General features: G+C 33.5%; 1 protein-coding gene across 2 annotated transcripts; it reads left to right on the forward strand.

Moving 5' to 3' along the window:
* On the forward strand, positions 879–7,827 carry LOC18781894 (protein ANTI-SILENCING 1). Of its 2 annotated transcripts, none has more exons than XM_020560440.1 (12): positions 879–1,929; positions 2,147–2,527; positions 3,170–3,338; positions 4,296–4,439; positions 4,555–4,823; positions 5,086–5,112; positions 5,878–5,970; positions 6,490–6,568; positions 6,714–6,804; positions 7,191–7,299; positions 7,496–7,612; positions 7,763–7,827. In XM_020560440.1, exons 2-12 carry the CDS (start codon positions 2,180–2,182, stop codon positions 7,811–7,813), a joined length of 1,497 nt encoding a protein of 498 aa, XP_020416029.1. In that variant the 5' UTR covers positions 879–1,929; positions 2,147–2,179; the 3' UTR covers positions 7,814–7,827. The 2 variants fall into 2 exon arrangements, with proteins under 2 accessions (XP_020416029.1, XP_020416030.1); XM_020560441.1 differs by having other exon boundaries at positions 879–1,207.

An 18,754-nucleotide genomic window follows, 5' to 3' on the forward strand; every position in this document is an offset into this window, starting at 1 on the left:
GTGGAAAAGCCGAACCGTCCAGCAAACGAATGCATTGCCATGCCCAACCTTCATCTCCATGATCTCTGACTTCCAAAACCTTCATAACCGTGAAGCTTCAAATATTTTTTTTTCCAAAATTAAAATCACGGTGATAAAATTTGATTTCGAATCAAATCTCAATATCCAAAAATGTAATTAATTCAATATTTAATATATTTTTCCATGTAAAAAACGTAAACAATCACTTGCTTTTGAATACGAGTGCGCTTGTAGTTGTAGCTCAAGCGATTACATTTACTTATGCACATGATATTTTAGGTTACTTTACTTTATTTTATCTATATATATAAAGTAAAAGATAGAGAATGCTGAAATATTCAAAATACCAGAAAATGTCCTTGGTTAATGCAAACATTAAGAATTAAAATTATTAATTAAATGAGAATAATATGGTAAATTCATAATTTTTTATATTAAAAAAATTAAAAAAAAAAGAAAATTCAGATAATGGATCCTATTTTTATGGAACACAACTATCCATTATCTTTTTTAATTCTAAAATAAATTTAAATTTTTTTTAAAAAAACCTCTCGCAGGCGCAGAAGCGCGTGCAGAGAAGCTAGTTCACATGATGTTCAAGTTTCGATTCATCCTCCCAAATATCATTTGGATAAAATTAAAATAAAAATCAGTCGCTTGCCTTCAAAATCGCTATTATAGCAGTACAGTCTGTACGTGAAACCTAAGACCTACATGCAACCCAAAAATCATCACATCCTAGGCGCGTGCAACACTTCACATTCCCAACGCCCTTTACAAAAGAAAAAGGACAAGAGAGTTGGATCACGCAACAAAAACCGCGTGAGATGTGGACGACCTCTGTCTCATTCGTTTCCCTTCGCGCCCTCACTTCAGCGATTCTCGCAGTACATGCCTCGTTCAAAGAAATGGAGGTAACTGATTGCAGGATGGATGCGCGGCGCACGTTAGCATTCCCTGCAGCATATTAAGTTGTTTTCGTACTGTATTTTTCTTTTCCTCACCGCGTTAGCATTTCCTGCAACATATTAAGTTGTTCTCCTCCTCCTCCTCCTCTTCTCTCTCTTTCTCTCTCTCTCTGGAACTTTCTTACTTTCTTTACTCAAAACCAACACACTGGAACCCTTGACTGCAAGCAAAATCGAAAATGGCGTTTCTCTCGTTTCTTTGATTATCAATATTTGAGGTATGTATCTCATTATAAACTTGTTCTCCAAGTTTTCAACAAGAGCTAGCTCAACTTTTGTTTGTGGCCGGGTCATGAGGGTTTCAACTTTTTCTCTTCTTTTTCTTTTTCGCTTTCACATGGTACCCAGATGGGTTTGTCTTTTCGTCTTCTCTTCTTTTGTATGCATTTCTTCTTCTTCTTTTTTCTTCAAAATTTTCTTTTTTCATGGATGCTCTGTTTCACATTGTGCTTTGTTTACCCTAGAATCCGTCGTGCTGCTCATGTATTTTCGCCTAAGTTGAAAATTTTTCTGAGACTTGAAGTGTGAATTAGTAATGATTTGTTTTGAGAACAACATGGAGGTTTTGCTTTTCAACTTTTCAGATTCTACAGCTTATTAAAATAAAGGGGGTTATCTGGTGGCCTAAAATGTGTTGCTCTGTTTCTGTTAGGCGTCTCACATTTAAGTTTTTGTCATTTTTGGTGTTGGATTAGCACCCAATCAATGTCTCTCTTTTTGTATGGAAATAAGTCATGGTGTTTTTTTTTTTTGGGGGCAATTTTAGTGGTGGGTTTTTACCCAGCGTTCTGCTTTTTCCTAGCAAATCTCTTCAACCAAAGGTGACATTGGTAGATGAGTTCTGGAACACACAGGAGGATCTGAAATTTGTAAACCTCTAAACTTGTATGAGTGATCTTGGAGCTGCCTTTTGATTCTTGGGTCAAAACTTTGTAAAAGGGTTTGTTGCAACAACAGCTTACAATATTTTGATTCTGACTACAATTTTGTAAGCTGTAGTCAGAAACCAAAATATTTGATTCTGCCTGCTGAGCTGTGATCCATTTTGGTTTCTGACTACAGCTTACAGTATTTTTTTAGGTTTATTTTGCTTCTCTGGTTTGAAATTCTAGTATGCTCATAGATGATAAAGTAATTTACTGTTTTTTTAATATTAGGTTCTCAAAGACTATTGGATGGGCTAAGAAACAATGGTAGGGTTGGAAGAGACAAATATGGAAGATGATTATTTTAACTGGGGTAAGAAAGGTGGAGTTGGGGAAGTGGAACGTGTCCAGTTCTACGAGTCATTCACTTTGGAAGGCATGGAATACTCGCTGTATGATTGTGTACATCTTTACAGAAGTGGTTGTTGTGAGACTGATATCGGTAAGCTTGTGGAAATATATGACACAGAGGACCATGAAAAGAAGATAAAGGTCGTGTGGTTTTTTCGTCCTTCGGATATACATAACTTTTTGGGTGATTGGAAACCACGCCGGAACGAGATACTTTTAGCTTCTGGTGTGGGTCAAGGCCTCTCCAATGTCAATCCTCTGGTAAGTCAGGTTCAATTAGAGATAAATTTAATCATGTCAAGTTTATATTCTCACCCCTCATTGAAGTAGTGTCTATTGCATGGTTTTTTCAGTGTTAATTAAAAAGAAAGAGGATTTTAACCTGGATTTGATGTTTCTTTGTTAATAGAATTTGTGGTTCTTATAGGAAAAAGGACTAATCTTTAGTTTGGTATGAGGTGAGCTATAGAAAAGAGGACTGATCATTTAGTATGACTGCATAGTCATTGGATAAGGTGGTGTTCATGCATTGCTGGTGTGGAGTAATTAATTTAGCATATCTATTTCTGGTTACGGAAGTTGTTAGTTAACGTGCGTGTTATAAATTAGTAGACATGGAAGTTTAAATGATCCTTCCATGCATGATGTATACATAGGACAGTGCCAATGCAATAAATGTTTATATGGTTAAATATTTTCCTTTTCATTTCCATGACAGTAATCAGCCTACTTCCTGTAGATCAACGTATTAGTGTTTTCCTATTTCAATTGAAAGTTTATAGAATGCCAAACTTTCTCTGAAATTCTGTTAAGTCTTTTCCTGCATGCATAATAGTTAACAAGGCGTCCTCATGTTTATGTTAAAATCCTTTCACATGACAAGTTTTCAAATACAAATTTCAGGAAGCAATAGTTCAAAAATGCAATGTTGTCTGCACATCAAAGGATGTGAGGAATCCTCAGCCATCTGAAGAAGAGTTGAGAATGGCTAGTTACATTTTCTCTCATAATTTTGATGTAGGAAAGCGCCAAATATTGGAGAACTTTCCAGATGAAATAAGTGGAATTAAAGGTCAGTCATCTGCCTCTGGAAGTTGTCAGTGGAGTGCTTTCTGGTATAGCCGCGTTTAACAGATATAGGATGTTAAATTGCAATTAGACACGTTTACCCTGATCTCTAAGAATTGAGAAATTGCCACTTGATTTTCTGAGTATTTTCTATCATTTATTGTTCTGTAGCAGTTTTTTCCTATTGTTCTGGGACTTAAACAAGCTACTGTCGAGAGTTGCCATAGTTTAGGATTAAAGTAGAACACTTTTATGCATGCTCATTTAGTTACTCATCACGGCTTCATGTAGAATTAAGAAAATTTGAGCAGCTAGATAAGGAAAACTTAAGAAACTTCATCATGGCTTCTCTGCTAAAATTTTAGAAAATTCATCAGGGCTTCAGGATGCCACTGTCACTTTCAAACCCATGTTGTCATAAGGCAATGTGCAGTAAAACTGAGTAACTTGTTGACAGATTAGGTAGTAGTTGAGAGAGATGAAAAGACAATTGTAGAAGCCTTGCTACCGTGTATTTACTTCTTTCTTGTATAAACAAAGATAATGGCCTCGAGAATTAATTTCTAACCAAATAATATTGAGATTCATCCTCCAAACAAATCAAAACATTTATTACTCTCTTGATATGATATCAATTAAAGCAAACTGATGCGAGAGATCCTGATGAAAATTGGCTACATGTCATGCAAGGTCTATGGAACTATGTAGTGAAAGCTGAAGAGATGCAACAACGACCTGAAGTGCATTTAATAACTGTTTAAATATCAGATTGAATTTCTTTAAAACAAAACTGAGGATATATTTATTTAAAGTTTTGAGAGCACTATTTACAACAGTGTAATGTTTACCATGTACTCATGTCTCCCAATGACAACTACTATAACTTTTCTTATATTTTCTTTTTTTTCTTAGTGGACATTAATATCTACCGTGGTCTTCAAATATTTTGATTGCAATGCAGTGGAGTGCTTTTTTAACATGAGAAACAATCAACAGCTCTTCAGGCTCCCCAAGTTCCAGACAAATTTGACAGACCCAGCTGGACCATCAAATGTGCCTTCCAAGTTAGAATTGGACGAAGCGAAGGCCTCTCCAGTTAAAAATAGTAAGTCTAGCAGCTGAATAGGCCCTGTAGTGAGAGATTATTTCTGAGAATTCCACCTCTGCATGTGCAATTTGACTGATTAGATGTAAATATGATTTTTTTTTGTCATGTCCAGAATTGAAAGAGTCAATGGTTGGTACTGGGGAGCAAGGATGTGCTTCAAATGAGATGTTAAGACTTAAACTTGCTCTTGATGGAAATGGAACTCAGTCCGCTAGAATATCACACGGTCAAGATAAAGAAAGACACAAAGTTAGATTTGTTGATCAACCACATATAAGTGCATCAGATTGTGTAGCTTTCACTAAGGGGGATACTTCTAGAAAGAAGCCTGATGGTGTAGCTTTCACTAAGGGGGATGCCTCTAGAAAGAAGCCATATATTGTAAGTTTAAGTATTGTCAGCTGCATTTTCCTCCTTTCCTAATTTTCTATCTTGGAAATGTTCATTACATTTTTAACATATTGAGTTTGATCTATGTTTTTTATTTTACTATAATTTCATTTTCATGTTCCTATTTTGTCTATTCATTAGAAGATAAACAGGTAACTGAGTATGACTCCAAACACGCATTTACACAAGCTGTTCACAAGTTCTGTTTTGGTTAATATTCTGACTTTAATTGTTTTTTTTTATTTAAATGCAGGATAAAAGAAGTTGGTTCAAGCAACCAGTGAGTTTCTATTCCCCAATATCTTTCGTAGACTTTCCCAATTGTTGTTTGATTGGTCGTAAAAATTAATGGTTGAATGATAAAGTAATAGTTGAAATTATAAAACAATAAAGAGAAACCATGTATCAATTGGCTGAGTTGCAGGTAACACCAAATTAGAATAGTTCCTAAGGAAGGTCAATTTTAATTTTTTTTGTCTTATCAAATCATCCCTATCAGTCTCAACGTCCTCATTAACTTAAGTTCAAAGAAAATGTTTTTATACTCTTAACTTTGAACTCTTAATAAGGTTCCATGTCTAAATTTTCTTTAGACACTCAGTTTTTAAAGCATCAATATGCTCAAGCTTTGTCTTTGTATACTAGTATACATTGTGCTAAATATGGTTTCTGGAATCAATTTTTGCGTATTGGTTAGATTTCTTGATTTATTCATTGCTCATTTATGTTCTGTGAATACTCAAATAAAGTAAAGGTACAAATACATTTGTCTTTCAACTTATGGGTAAAAGGAAAGTATTATCTTTTATTAACATAGAATTAAAATTAACTGTGGAATGGAGGATGAGGAGTTCTGGACCGTAGTCCTCCCAAAACCAAAGCTTTAATACCTGCCTGCCTTCCTCTCTCCCTTCTACTCTGGTTCTCCACATGTACCTTTCTTCTATATGAAGGTTTATTAATAAGTAACCAACATAAAAGGCAAAAGAAAAGTCAGGTTTATTAGGCATATGGAAGTCTTAACCATCCATTTCCAATTTTGCAGTCTTGGGAGGAAAAACTGCAGAGAGCTCAAGATGCAGGCCATTTGGTTTTACTAGACAATCTGGATCCATCCTATGCATCATCCGAAGTAGAGGTAGTATTTCCTGGTGCATATAAAATAAAAGTTTATAGGATATTTAAAGAAATTCATTGAAATGCTGATGCAAATGAAAACCAGTTTATTCTAAGCTGCATTATATCATTTTAAATTCTCACATAAAATGATCTATACTCCATCACCACCAAATTAGGGGCCTCTTTGAAGATGCTTTTGTAGGAAGCACATCTCCTCATAAGTGCTTTTGCAAGAAGCACATACCTTTTTTTATTAAGATACCAAGTGCTTCTTGGAAATGAACTTGGAAAAGCTTCTTGGAGCACCTATTGGGTGCTTCTCTAGAGAGCACTACAAAGTGCTTTATAACCTACAAACATCTTAAGTGTTCATGCTAAATGCTGTCAAAGCGCCTTTAGAAATTCCAAAAGCATCGCCAAACATGCCTAGATGGGAATCAACCACCCTGAATGAAGTAAGAAAAAGAAGTTATAGGGCCAAAGTAGTCTGGCCTAGTGTTAGACATTCTGTTTAATCTACATCGTTTTTCCTTCCCAGGCTCTAGTTTGGAAAGCATTTCGCGAAAAGGTTGAGGCAAAAATGATACAATACAGTACTTTTTCTACTCCGCAATATGGTACAACAGCTTTTTGGGGATCTTTACTTATTTTTCAAATGATTGCATTGCATGTTTTATTTGGTGGTAGATCATTAATGCCATTGAATTTGAAGCTGAAACTTATTTGTGGACTAATTACATTTATCTTATCATGGCCTTATAGGCAAGGCTTTTGTTATATTCAAGTCAAAGATTACTGCTGACCGTGTAATATCTGAATTAAACGGGAGATGCCTGGTTTTGGAAAATTGGAGGTATTTTATTACTTTTCATTATACAGTCATGGAGCATGCTTATTTATCTTTTCTTTTCTTTTTGGTTGGAGTGTTCAAAATTACACGTAATTATGTTGTGAACTTTAGTAATTTAGTTTCTAGGTGAAAAAAGACAAATTTTAAATTAGCATGGGTGATGAGAATCACTAGCATAATAGCATTGTAAAAAGTATCAAATGCAAATTAGTTACTGCTATGGATAAAAAGGGATTTCAAACAATTAAATGTAAAAGGTATGTGATAGTCGTTTTTCTTTCTATCACTCAGGGATTTTGTTTCTTAAAGCATTTAAATTGGTACAAATTATGAAATGATTTAATTCCACTCAAGATGATCTTATAGTATATATGGCTTTGCATTTTCAGACCTGTCATAGGTATCAGAAGAAGTCTAAAAGGGCCAGACAAAACAGCCAGATTTGTTGGACATCTGAGCATTGCCAAAATCAGGCTTCAAAGTCAACGTGAAGAGATGGTAATCTTTCTGAGTTATTTTTTGCTTTTGGATTACACTCTGATCATTTCAATGTTTGTTGGGCACATGTAGAGTGCACCCAACAACAACAATGCGGCTCTCCATTAATCCTATTTAGGGGATCCCTTCATAGAAGCTTACTGTATTTGATCATATAGATTTTTTCTTTGAGTGTTTCTTCTTGTTTCGTTTGTAGAGAAAGGCAGTATCAACATCACACTGTTCCCAACCTAATACAATTGAGTATGATATGGCTCTGGAATGGTGTTTACAACAGGAAAAGTCAGATGCATGCTGGAAGAATTTATATGAGGTGCTTCAGATTTACCTAATCATTGTTCACGAATTGAGGACTTCACACATTATATATGTGCATGTCTCACAAATATTAGGGAATAGTTCTTTATAGTTCATTTTTCTAATATCTTCGTTTTCCTCTCCTTGGGAGCCCCCTTCTCTGCAGAAACAAATGAAGGAGATTAGAGAAGCTAGGAAAGCTATAACTAATTTGTAATTAAGATACATATGGTAAGCTTTCACATCCTTGGCAGAAATTATTTTTGTGTTGGCTGTTTATTAATAATACTAATTTATTGGTCATATTTTTGCAGGAAAAAATTGTGTTTTTGTGGATTACAGTAGATTCAGACAAGGGGTGCCCCAAAATTGGACAGCTTAGAGGGTCCTGCCCACATAGAATTTTTTTGTAATTTCCTGACAACGTACACTTGAGATTTGTGTAAATCTGTCAGTCATCTGATCATACCTAATTTTTGTAACCTTTGAAGGATATGTTAGTATCAAATTCATGTGATATGGTTCACTTGTGCAACAACTTTGTTCACTGCAAGATGAGAGCATTCTGATGCCTAAATATACCAATTTGCTATTCATGGCTAATCTGCTAATTTTGCATTGTCATGTCGACAGGATTCACTTTTGAGTTTTTCTTTTCTTGTCATATAACCATATTCATTTTTTACACATTTATGTGTGCTAGATGGTTGCTTCTTGGTCTCATCTGTCTTCCCCATATTGCAACAGGGTAGACAGTTGCAAACCATCGCTATAGGGCACATAGATTTTCACTCAAAGTTGCTTCATGGGTTTAGGGTTAAATGGTTGGGGAAGTTACACCAATGTTACCTTAACTATAAGCCTTGTTGCAATTTGATACCCGAAAAGAAACTGAATCAATTTGTGCGGAATAAGAATTTTGTTTCAATGTGCCAACTATGACTAATTTCATCTTTATTTTTCAAGTTTCTATCGATATTTCGGACATAAAAATACCCTTCAAATGAGTTTCACGTGTGAGTTACGTGCAATGCTTTAGACAAAAAGATAGGCGAAGTAAGGCTATACTTGGTATGTCGCAATTAAATTTTTATTGAGTTGGTCAGCTGACCTGTAATTCAAGTGGCATTGGTCTAGTTTTTTTCCCAGATGTTTCTCTTTGGAAGACTGTTTTGCAAAAAGCAGGCTTTGGCAATGGGAAAAGTAACACTTGCCTATTTATGTGATCAAATTAATGGGATCTGATGCTCAATGAATGGTTGGGATTGATACTAAAACACAACCTTTTATTTGGTCATTTCTTGATTCATCCCACCAACTGAAGAACCCATTTCTTTTCTTCCCCAAATCAATCTACTTCTGAGTTGTGACTCTCAATTGGCCCGCACAAATTCGTTTTTGGAAAATTCCAGAAAAAAAAAAGGACAGTATGTTGGAAAATAGGAAAAGCAAATCCAATTTTCCCACAAGAATAAAGCAAAACAGTGTAAATCATGGAGCAATAGTGAAAACAAGGAAAGACCCACTGAGGGAAGGCAAAGCAAGATGCTTTTTGGCGAAATCAGTTTGGCTTTTCAAACAAATCCCAGCCATTCATTGAATCTAGCGGCTATTATTAGAAATCCGCACTTACTCCACTAGTTTTTATTATTTTTATTATTTTTATTTTTATAACGTGGGATGTCTTTAATATTGGGAAGAAATATATTATTAAGAGTAATGCTATTTGGACACACAACATTGACCATCTTAACTGACCACTTTATGTGGCAATTGATGTGCCATGTCATGTCAGTTAAAGTGGTCAATGTTGTGTGTCCAAATAGCATTACTCTATTATTAAATTAAATATTAATTAAAAAGGGGTTTGTAGTTGAAGTTGTCAGGAGTATTTATCCTATGTAGCTTTTAGGTTTAATTTTCCCTTTCATCAATATCTCTTGTATTTAAAAAAAAAAAAAACTAAATGTTAATTGGTACTTACTCCACTAGTTTGTACTTCATAATATGAGAAATTATATAATACTGTTGTAAATGCATGAGTTGGTGGATGACCACCATACCTCTTAATATTCCACCGTTGGATTTTATGTAACCTATGCACTAAGTATTTGTAATTAGTACTTGTAACCTATAGGTATATTGTAAATGATGGTATTCAATCTTCTATCTTGTAAGCCTATAAATAGGTGGTTCTACCAAAGATTAAGGAGGGAATAAACATAGTGAAACTTTGTCTTTAGCATATCACTTCTCTCTACATTTTCTCCTTCTAGTTTTATAACACGTTATCAGCACGACATTGCTTTTGGTATGTTTTTTTTCTCTGAATTTTCTTTCTTCTTATATGAGCTAGAGTCATCACATGGTATAGAGTTTCTTTGTACTCATCATCAGACTTCATCATGCTTGTTTAAGAAAAAAAAATTCTTATTCTTATTACACATGAATATAATGCCATGTTTATGTTTTTATTTGTTTGTTTATTTAATTTTAAGTATGATCTTAATTATTATGATGAGTTTGAATTATACAAAAGATTAGGGGCCCGAAGTTCCGTGATCCTCATCATATAACTAGATTAGGATATAGAGTCCTTTTGATTGAATCAGAACCTGAAGTTCTTTGATTCCAAATAATTGAGGGCGTGAAGTTCCGCGAATTTAAAGAGCACATAAGGACATAAAACTCCTCGATTTTGTATTAATCAAAATCAGAATTCCATGAGGCCTACATATGTCAACAACTTGAACCAGAAGTTTCGAGTGCATATACATCGATTTGAGTATGAAGTTCAAAGCACAACTATTAATTCAATTTATTTAGATCTACGTATTCGTACCTGAAGTTTCGAATATATATTGATATGAACCTAAAGTTCATAGTTTTTCATGGATCTTAATACTATATATGAACTTGAAGTTCATTACTTATTTGTGCCTATATGAACCTGAATTGGTTGGAAATCCAATTCTTAAACTTGTAGTTTTATTTACATATTGAATCCACATTAATATTGGATTATCTTGGAATTTCATAATCTTTAATTGATTTATTTTATTCCTTGTTTATACCACTTTACTTATTTTATTATATTATATTTTATTTATGTTAGGTTATTAATTAATTTCGTTTTACAATGGTAATGTTTTGTATTACCGCCCCAATATTGATAGCCAGAGGCGTCTATTGGAGAAACTTCCTACTTTCTTTTGTGGGTAGGAAGTTTATGATGTTTTGAACCAAAAGTTCTTGAGGCCCCAATATTACACAACTATTATAGTTGAAGATTATGATGTCATGAACTAGAAGTTCATTGACCGAATAACTTTTATGTTGTGACATGACTATCTTGGCAATCCATGTCCCACAATGATGCATAAGATTTTTATAAATTTGTAAGGACATCGTTTAAAGACTCAAATTATTGTCTTGTCTAACAATATCATTACAAAGAACGCTCACAAATAAAAGCTGTCATAAGATCATCTCAGTCAAAAATTGACTTTGAGCCATCTTTCCTGAAATAATTCAAGGGGATATTTGTGAGCCTATACAACATCTAATTATGGATCACTTCACCAGTTTTACTGAATGTGCCTACTAAAATGGTCACATATTTGATAACGACTGTGAGTTTATTTTCCTACATTTTGAGACAATTTTCCCGCCGTTAGGGGGAGAAATGACAATTCCTAAAGACTCAAATTATTGTCGTGAAATAGTGTTGAATCAATCCGCTTTTGTCTCATCAAGATAATCCATATATAAGTTGTACATATGCTAACATAGATTGATATTCTCGTATCACAATCTATTAACATGGTGACTATATATATAATGCATGCCTGAAGCATGTCAGGAATATAGGTTCTAAAGACTTAACTCCTCAGAAATGGAGATTATTTGAAAAATTCAAGCCCTATAAAAAATAACGCTCTATAGGAGGTTATGATCTACATATTCTAAATAATTCATTGTAAAAGAGATGTTTGTCCCATAAGTGACAACATAAGCCCCTGAAGAGGCATTGGTACCCCAAAGCAATGAGATGATTATAAATTATGCATGTGCATGCACATAAGAATTGTGGGATCACAAATTGATGATACATTTGGTTTATTAGTAGCTACTACAATCATCAAGGGCTATGATTATATTAAATCACGTTTCATGAATGTCGACAAGTTAAGTGATTGACCAAAAATGGAAATAGGCAATTCCATTTATCACTAAATAAGAAGAGTTGGATATAGAACCTATAACCCAAACACCAAATTACAAATGTTCAGTATGAAGGTTACGAATTGGTGTTTGTGAAGTGAAATAAGATCACTAATATGACATAAGGTTTCCTGGGAGAGACATGTGGTTTTAGTCTCCAATCTCATCGTAAATGCATCCACATTTCTATAAGTGCGGTTGTTACTTTAACGCAAAACTTATAGTATGTGTTAAATGCATATTTATTAAGACTATATGGTACATGAAAATCCTCAAAGCTCATGAAATATTTGAGATATATCGGATGAAGCAACCTCTTGAAGGATATAAAGAGTTAACACTAAGAGTTTGAGTATTTTGAATTCAAATTTGATATTGTTGTAACATATTCTAACTACTAAATTAGTTGTTGATACTCCTAAAGATTTCAATCATTTGAAAAGTGAAAAGCAGGTTGAATAGTGTGATAGATGATCATGTATGAAGACAATGTTGCTTGTATTGCTCAAATCAGAGAAGGAGAGATATTAATCAGGGGGAGATATCAATCAGGGGGAGCATCCCAATTCTACTACATTCAAGGCAGATGCGCGTTATACTCTTTTTCCCTTCGACTAGGTTTTTGTCCCACTGGGTTTTTCCTAGCAAGGTTTTAACGAGGCAATATAAGCTCATCCAACACCATATCAATGATTCAGAAGAAAGTTTCACTCTTTTTCCCTTCGCTTTGGTTTTGTCCCACTGGGTTTTCCAAGCAAGGTTTTTAATGAGGAAACAATGTTATTGTATGGTGGACATCCAAGGAGGAGTGTTGTAAATGCATGAGTTGGTGGATGACCACCATACCTCTTAATATTCCACCGTTGGATTTTATGTAACCTATGCACTAAGTATTTGTAATTAGTACTTGTAACCTATAGGTATATTGTAAATGATGGTATTCAATCTTCTATCTTGTAAGCCTATAAATAGGTGGTTCTACCAAAGATTAAGGAGGGAATAAACATGGTGAAACTTTGTCTTTAGCATATCACTTCTCTCTACATTTTCTCCCTCTAATTTTATAACAAATACGGATATATCACCTCAGTTGGTGCATCTTCCACTCAAATGTGATAAAGAAACTATTCTTTTGTTACAAATAGATTTTATTTTTTTATCCATCAATGCATCATTGATCTAATCGTATATATTTCTTGAGTTTTTCTATTTAAATCCTGCACGTCTCTTTATTCACCTCATATTCTAAGTTCACCTCAACTTCTAATTCAAATATTCACAATTTCTAAGAAAATCTCACTTTCTTCCCAAACTACCCCTAAATACACATCTAGCAATAAAATTAAAATAAAAAACTCATCAACCTCACACCCACACCCCACACCCCCATTATCTTGCCCCTCACCATTCTAAGTTCGGCTCAATCTCACATTACTTAAAGAGATAAAAACAATATTGTCAATGTGTAGCATGATTATTTTATTTATTTTAAAAAGTTAAGAATCAACTAGGAAGAAGGATGGATAAGTACCCTACTGGAGATGGCATTAGTAAACACATGAACCAAAGGCAACCATAGCATCTTACTACTTCAAAAAATCAAAATTATACGTCAATTTGATCCACCTAACAAATTAATATTTCTACTGTTTGATTCGATACTTATAAAATAGAATTTCAAATTCCAATTCCATATTTCAAAATGGGAAAATAAGGTGGTGGTCATACTTTACTAGTTTTTTTAATTTTTTATTTTTTTTATAATAATTCCAAACAGCAGAGGGTCAATCTTAAATGGGAAAATTTTTAAGAGCTTAATGATTTAAATATTGAGATCAACAAAAAAAAAAAAATTGTAGGATTTATATAGAAAAACTTTTTTTCTTCGCTTTGTTAGTAAATCTCAAACTCGAAAAACACTTGAAGATATTAAGGAACCTGTTCATAAAAAATGAAAACTTCTTGAAATTTGAAAGTCAATCCCAATTTAGTGGACACATAAATCATGTGATGCAAGAACCTTTTTTTTTCTCAGCCTTTTCTACCTCCTCCATTCTTCTAAGAAGAAATCATATATACACAAGTTTTGGTGATGTCTGTTGCACTAGCTCCATTCTTCTCTGAGGTCCAAAACGAATTCTCAAACCTAAAACCAGTCTTTTACTTCTACTTTGCCATTTAAACTTGCCAGCTTGCAGATGTATACAGCGAAAACATTAACATCTCTTTTGTTATTTCTTTAGAAATTGACATGACAAGGATGCTCTGTGCCTCCGCAAACATCACTTTCTTTGAACGTTCTTGCTGATCAAGTCAAGTCGTGGTGCATCATGCATGCCATATGAATTCATAATCTTCTTCCTTTTTTTTCCTTCTGTCATGAAAGTGAATTTTAATACATATGAAAGAGAAGTTTAGGTAAATGGCTGACCCTTTTTTTGTTTTTGTGCATGGGTGAGGTGTGAGTTGGAAAAATGAGGGTGTGTAAATGGTCTTTCTCCATGTCGACATTAGTTTTGGTAAAAATATAACTCCACAATTTTCACATTGGAACTTCAGAAATATATATAGGTCAGTTGAATACAACTAAATGACTAAGACAGCACTTGATATGATAGTGATGGAGATAGTCCAAGCAATTAGGTCCAAATTACAGTTCGTTTTAAAATTTCTTTTTTTCTTCTTCTTCTTCTCCCATAAGAGGAGCCATCTCATGAGCTCCTAACTTTGGTGATTCCATCTAAATCCTCAGATAACGACAATGGAGTTCACGAATCAACAGAAGCTAGTGGGAATATGACAATACAAGGAAGGCCAACTTGTAAAATGGAAAAAATTATTGCCAAAAAATCTCTAAATCAAGGGAAGTTGACTTATTGGATTGTCGTAGGATTAATTAGTAAGCGTTTCAAGGATGCTTGTAATTAGGGGTGTGAGCGGATCTGATTCGGATAAGATATACCTCAATTCAAATACAAATCCATTTATAATTGAATTATCGAATTCGGATCGTATCTGGACTATCGGACTGCACCTATCAATCCATATTCATTAAGAATCGGATTATTATCAATTATTTTGAAATGTACAAAAAATAAAATTTTCATTAGTAGTCTCGTTCTTTTATTGTATTTATCTACTTTTTATATCAAATTTTGATATTTTATCATAAAATTAGTTCTAAGTGTATTCTTAGTGCATATAAAACTAAAATTACTCATTTACACATATAAAATATTAATATTAAGCATATAAAAACTAAATTATACTTCATACTAAGTCAGATTGGATTATTATCGGATCATATCAACTATAATCCATAAATGGATCCATTCATAATTGGATTATCAGATTCGGATTGTAATCGGATTATCGGATTGAGAAGTTCAATCCATCTCCTATTAATTACACCGGATTCGAATCAAAATCCAATCTATTGACAGGTTTACTTGTAATTGGGGTCAGGTATTAAGTCTGCTACATCTTTTCTGGCCTTAATGATGTTTCCCTCATATACTCACCGATATTTTATACTTGTAGGCCGGCCCGTCTGGTTCATGAAAAAAAAATTGATGAGAAATCATTTCTCATGCAATTTCCTAAAGGATGAGAAATGGAAGAAGAAGAAATAATAAATTGGTATTTACTATGTTTGCTAATGTTAGGGAAGTAACTGGGAAATACCACTTTATTATTTATTTTTCCATGTTTGGTTTGTGTAAGTATGCAAAACAAACTTTGTCTAGTTTTTCAATTATACTCCTATTAGAAATATGAACTAAATAAAATAATAAAATGAATGCATTTAATGTTATATTGTAATTCTAAATTGTTATTGGAGTCAAAATTTCATGAAAAAAGTGCATTTAGTGCTGGCATTAGTTTCCCATAAGAATATAAAATGAAACCCAAGGGGGTTGGAGGGTTTCATTTCCCCCATATTTTCTCATGTGTCATTATTTCCCATACATGGACTCACCAAACATGAGAAATTATGATTTCTCATTTACCAAACACACCTATAATGGATAGTGAGATTTCAAAGTTCTCAAATTTGATACCCACATAAATTTAGAGAGAAATTGTTCTTTTAGCAGATGACATACCGTGTTGTATTATCAAACTATGAATTAAGGCCGTTGATTAAATAATATCATGTATTATATCATTGTCAGAATATGAATAAAAACCATTGATCAAATAGCTGTCTCCTTATGTGAGTCCCAAAGATATTCTCCACAGAGAGGTGAGAAGGAAGAGGGTCATTGCCTCTCCTCTCTTTCTCTCCCCTTTTTTTTTTTTTTTTTTTTTTTTTGGTTCTTAAAATATAGGCCCTTTTAACTCTAATACTCTAGACTTAAACTCACCTATCTTTCAACCTTTATAAAAGAAAAACCCAAATGTGAATGTAGTTAATAGTTGTCCTAGTAATAGAAAACATTTACAATTTATGCCATCTTCATACTTGTCAACACTATAACGTTCTCATAGCATTTCCATAAATAAATAAAAAATCCTTGGTTTTTATCATTTATATTTAATCCCTATTATTTGGGCACTTATGATTTAGCATTTATATATTGATTAGATAATTATCCGTTGGAAAATTATAGGGATACATACGTAAATAATTTACTAGGTAATTCACCTATATTTTGTAGGTATATTTGTTTGTCAAATATTTTGTAGGTATATTAATTTAATTAGATTGTACAGAGAAATTATTTACAAAATATGGCAATACATGGGTAAATAATTACTAGTAATGCATATACGTAAATTATTGAATTAGATTGTATAGGTAAATTATTTTATAGTTGTACTAATTTAATTATATTGTATAGGTATTTTACAAACTGAGATAGGTACATTATTTACATTTATATTATATACGTTCACTATTTATCTATATGCACCTATTTTTTTCAGGTCCCTAATTTACCTAGATTATATAAGTAAATTATTTACCTATAATTCTTTTTGTTCTTTGCTAAGACTATGTATATTAATTTACCTATATTTTTAAGTACAATGATTTAATTATATTTAAAAATACAATCTAAATAGGTACATAATAATTTTGAATTTAAAAGAATGGGTACATTAATCTATAAATGAAATTTGAATTAAAGAGAATTGGTAACAATTGATGGAATGAAAATTGAATATATTGCCCAAAAAAAAAAAAAATCCCCTGCCCAAAGAACACAGACAAACTAAATTGATTGTAAAAGAAACAAATAAGAACATTAAATGTCACTAGTTGAAAAAATAATAATAATAAATTACAGCAAATCAGTTGAAAAAAATAAATATTAATTTACACCAAACCAGTTTGAGAAAGTAAACACTCCTGACCGCTTGAGGTGTGTAACAACGCTCTCACTCGCCTCCATGAATTCTTAGGTCGCGTTTGGTTCATGGGAAAGGAGGCTTGGAAATGAGAATTCAATTGCTTTTCCATGTTTGGTAAGTCCAGGCATGAGAAATGATTGTCCGGCACATGGGAAAGTAGGGGGGAAAGTGAAGCCCTCCTCTTAACTTGGGTTTTGTTTTCCCTCTTCATGTGAAAGTTTTGGAAAATGAGCCAACATTCAATGCACAATTTTCATGACTATTTTGTCTCTATGAACAATTTATAATTACAACGTATCATTAAATGCATTCTTTTTTTATTTGATTTAATATGGGTATAATTGGAAAATTATACAAACCTTGTTTTCCATTCCTACTCAAAACAAACATGGGAAAGGAAACAAAGTGAAATCTCCCGGTTACTTTCCCGACATTACCAAACATGGGAAAAGAATCTTTCATTCCCTTTCCTTGGGAAATGACATGGGAAATGATTTCTCCTCAAATCCATTCCGTGAACCAAATGGGGCCTTAAAAGTTAATTCCCGTCAGCCCGAGTCTACCCAACCCTCTCAAGGGTCTGTCCAGTGGGTGAAGCCTCATCGGGGATGCTTGAAGGTTAATGTTGATGGTGCTTAGGGTCCTAGAAGGTCCGTGGGGGGCCTTGGTGTTGTGGTTAGTGACTTAGTTGGGCATTTCATTGGCTGTTGAAAGGGGTTTTATGAATGTTTCTTGAGAGTGATGCTCTTCAGATTGTGTCATCAATTCGCAGTTCGTCTATTGATTGGTCTTTCTTAGGGCCAATTTTGGAAGATACGAAGACTATGTTGGCTCAGATCACTGGAGAAGGTTCTACCAATATCAGCCAAAACGCCAATGGTGTGGCTCATTGTATAGCCAAGTTTGCAGCTCACATTGGTAACTTTGTTCATTGGTTCGAGGAATCACCGGATTTAATTGTTCATATCTTATTTGATGATTGTAACTTGTAGTCTTTACAGACATGCTCTTAGGGGTACGTTAAGGACTCTATCAGAGGCAAGGTTCCTTTTCCTGCTTACGGTTGAGAAGGTAGGCTACTTCTGTAGCCGACGACCACTACGCTTCATTTGGTATAGAGTACTCGCCTAATCCTTTAGGACATGGTCTAGTCTTTATACTTGTTACTCATTTTTCTCATTAATAAAATCATATCGTTGTTCATTCAAAAAAAAGAAAGAAAAAGAAATCAACACAATTAATTGAGGAAAAGTAAACTATAATGAGGGGTATTTTTGGAATCTAAAAATTACAATAAATTAGATTTGTAGATTAATTAGGTAACTGGCTTAGTTGGATCCTAGTCATTAGGTTTTTCTTGTAAAAGTCATGGTTTTATTTATAGAAAAATAACGTGATGGGTTGCAGGTAAGAAAAAATGAGTTTCAAGGGGAAAAACTAAATTTACTATTTTTTTTGGCTAGTGAATAAGTCCAATGGGACATTTTGAATAAGAAGCTCATTGTGGTGATTTCTTCTGAGCCATGCACAGATTGAAGTTCCCCATCACCCCTTTTAGGCATTCTCAAACAAATCCTTC

Source organism: Prunus persica, chromosome G3 (assembly GCF_000346465.2).
Source record: "Prunus persica cultivar Lovell chromosome G3, Prunus_persica_NCBIv2, whole genome shotgun sequence".
NCBI classification, from domain to species: Eukaryota; Viridiplantae; Streptophyta; class Magnoliopsida; order Rosales; family Rosaceae; genus Prunus; species Prunus persica.

What these genes read in the sequence shown, in the direction of transcription:
- LOC18781894 (XM_020560440.1), top strand. Translation starts at nt 2,180, where the DNA reads ATGGTAGGGTTGGAAGAGACAAATATGGAAGATGATTATTTTAACTGG. An exon ending in TCTCCAATGTCAATCCTCTG is followed by an intron (nt 2,528 to 3,169) that starts GTAAGTCAGGTT and finishes TACAAATTTCAG; the next exon opens with GAAGCAATAGTTCAAAAATG. An exon ending in AAAGTCAACGTGAAGAGATG is followed by an intron (nt 7,300 to 7,495) that starts GTAATCTTTCTG and finishes TTTCGTTTGTAG; the next exon opens with AGAAAGGCAGTATCAACATC.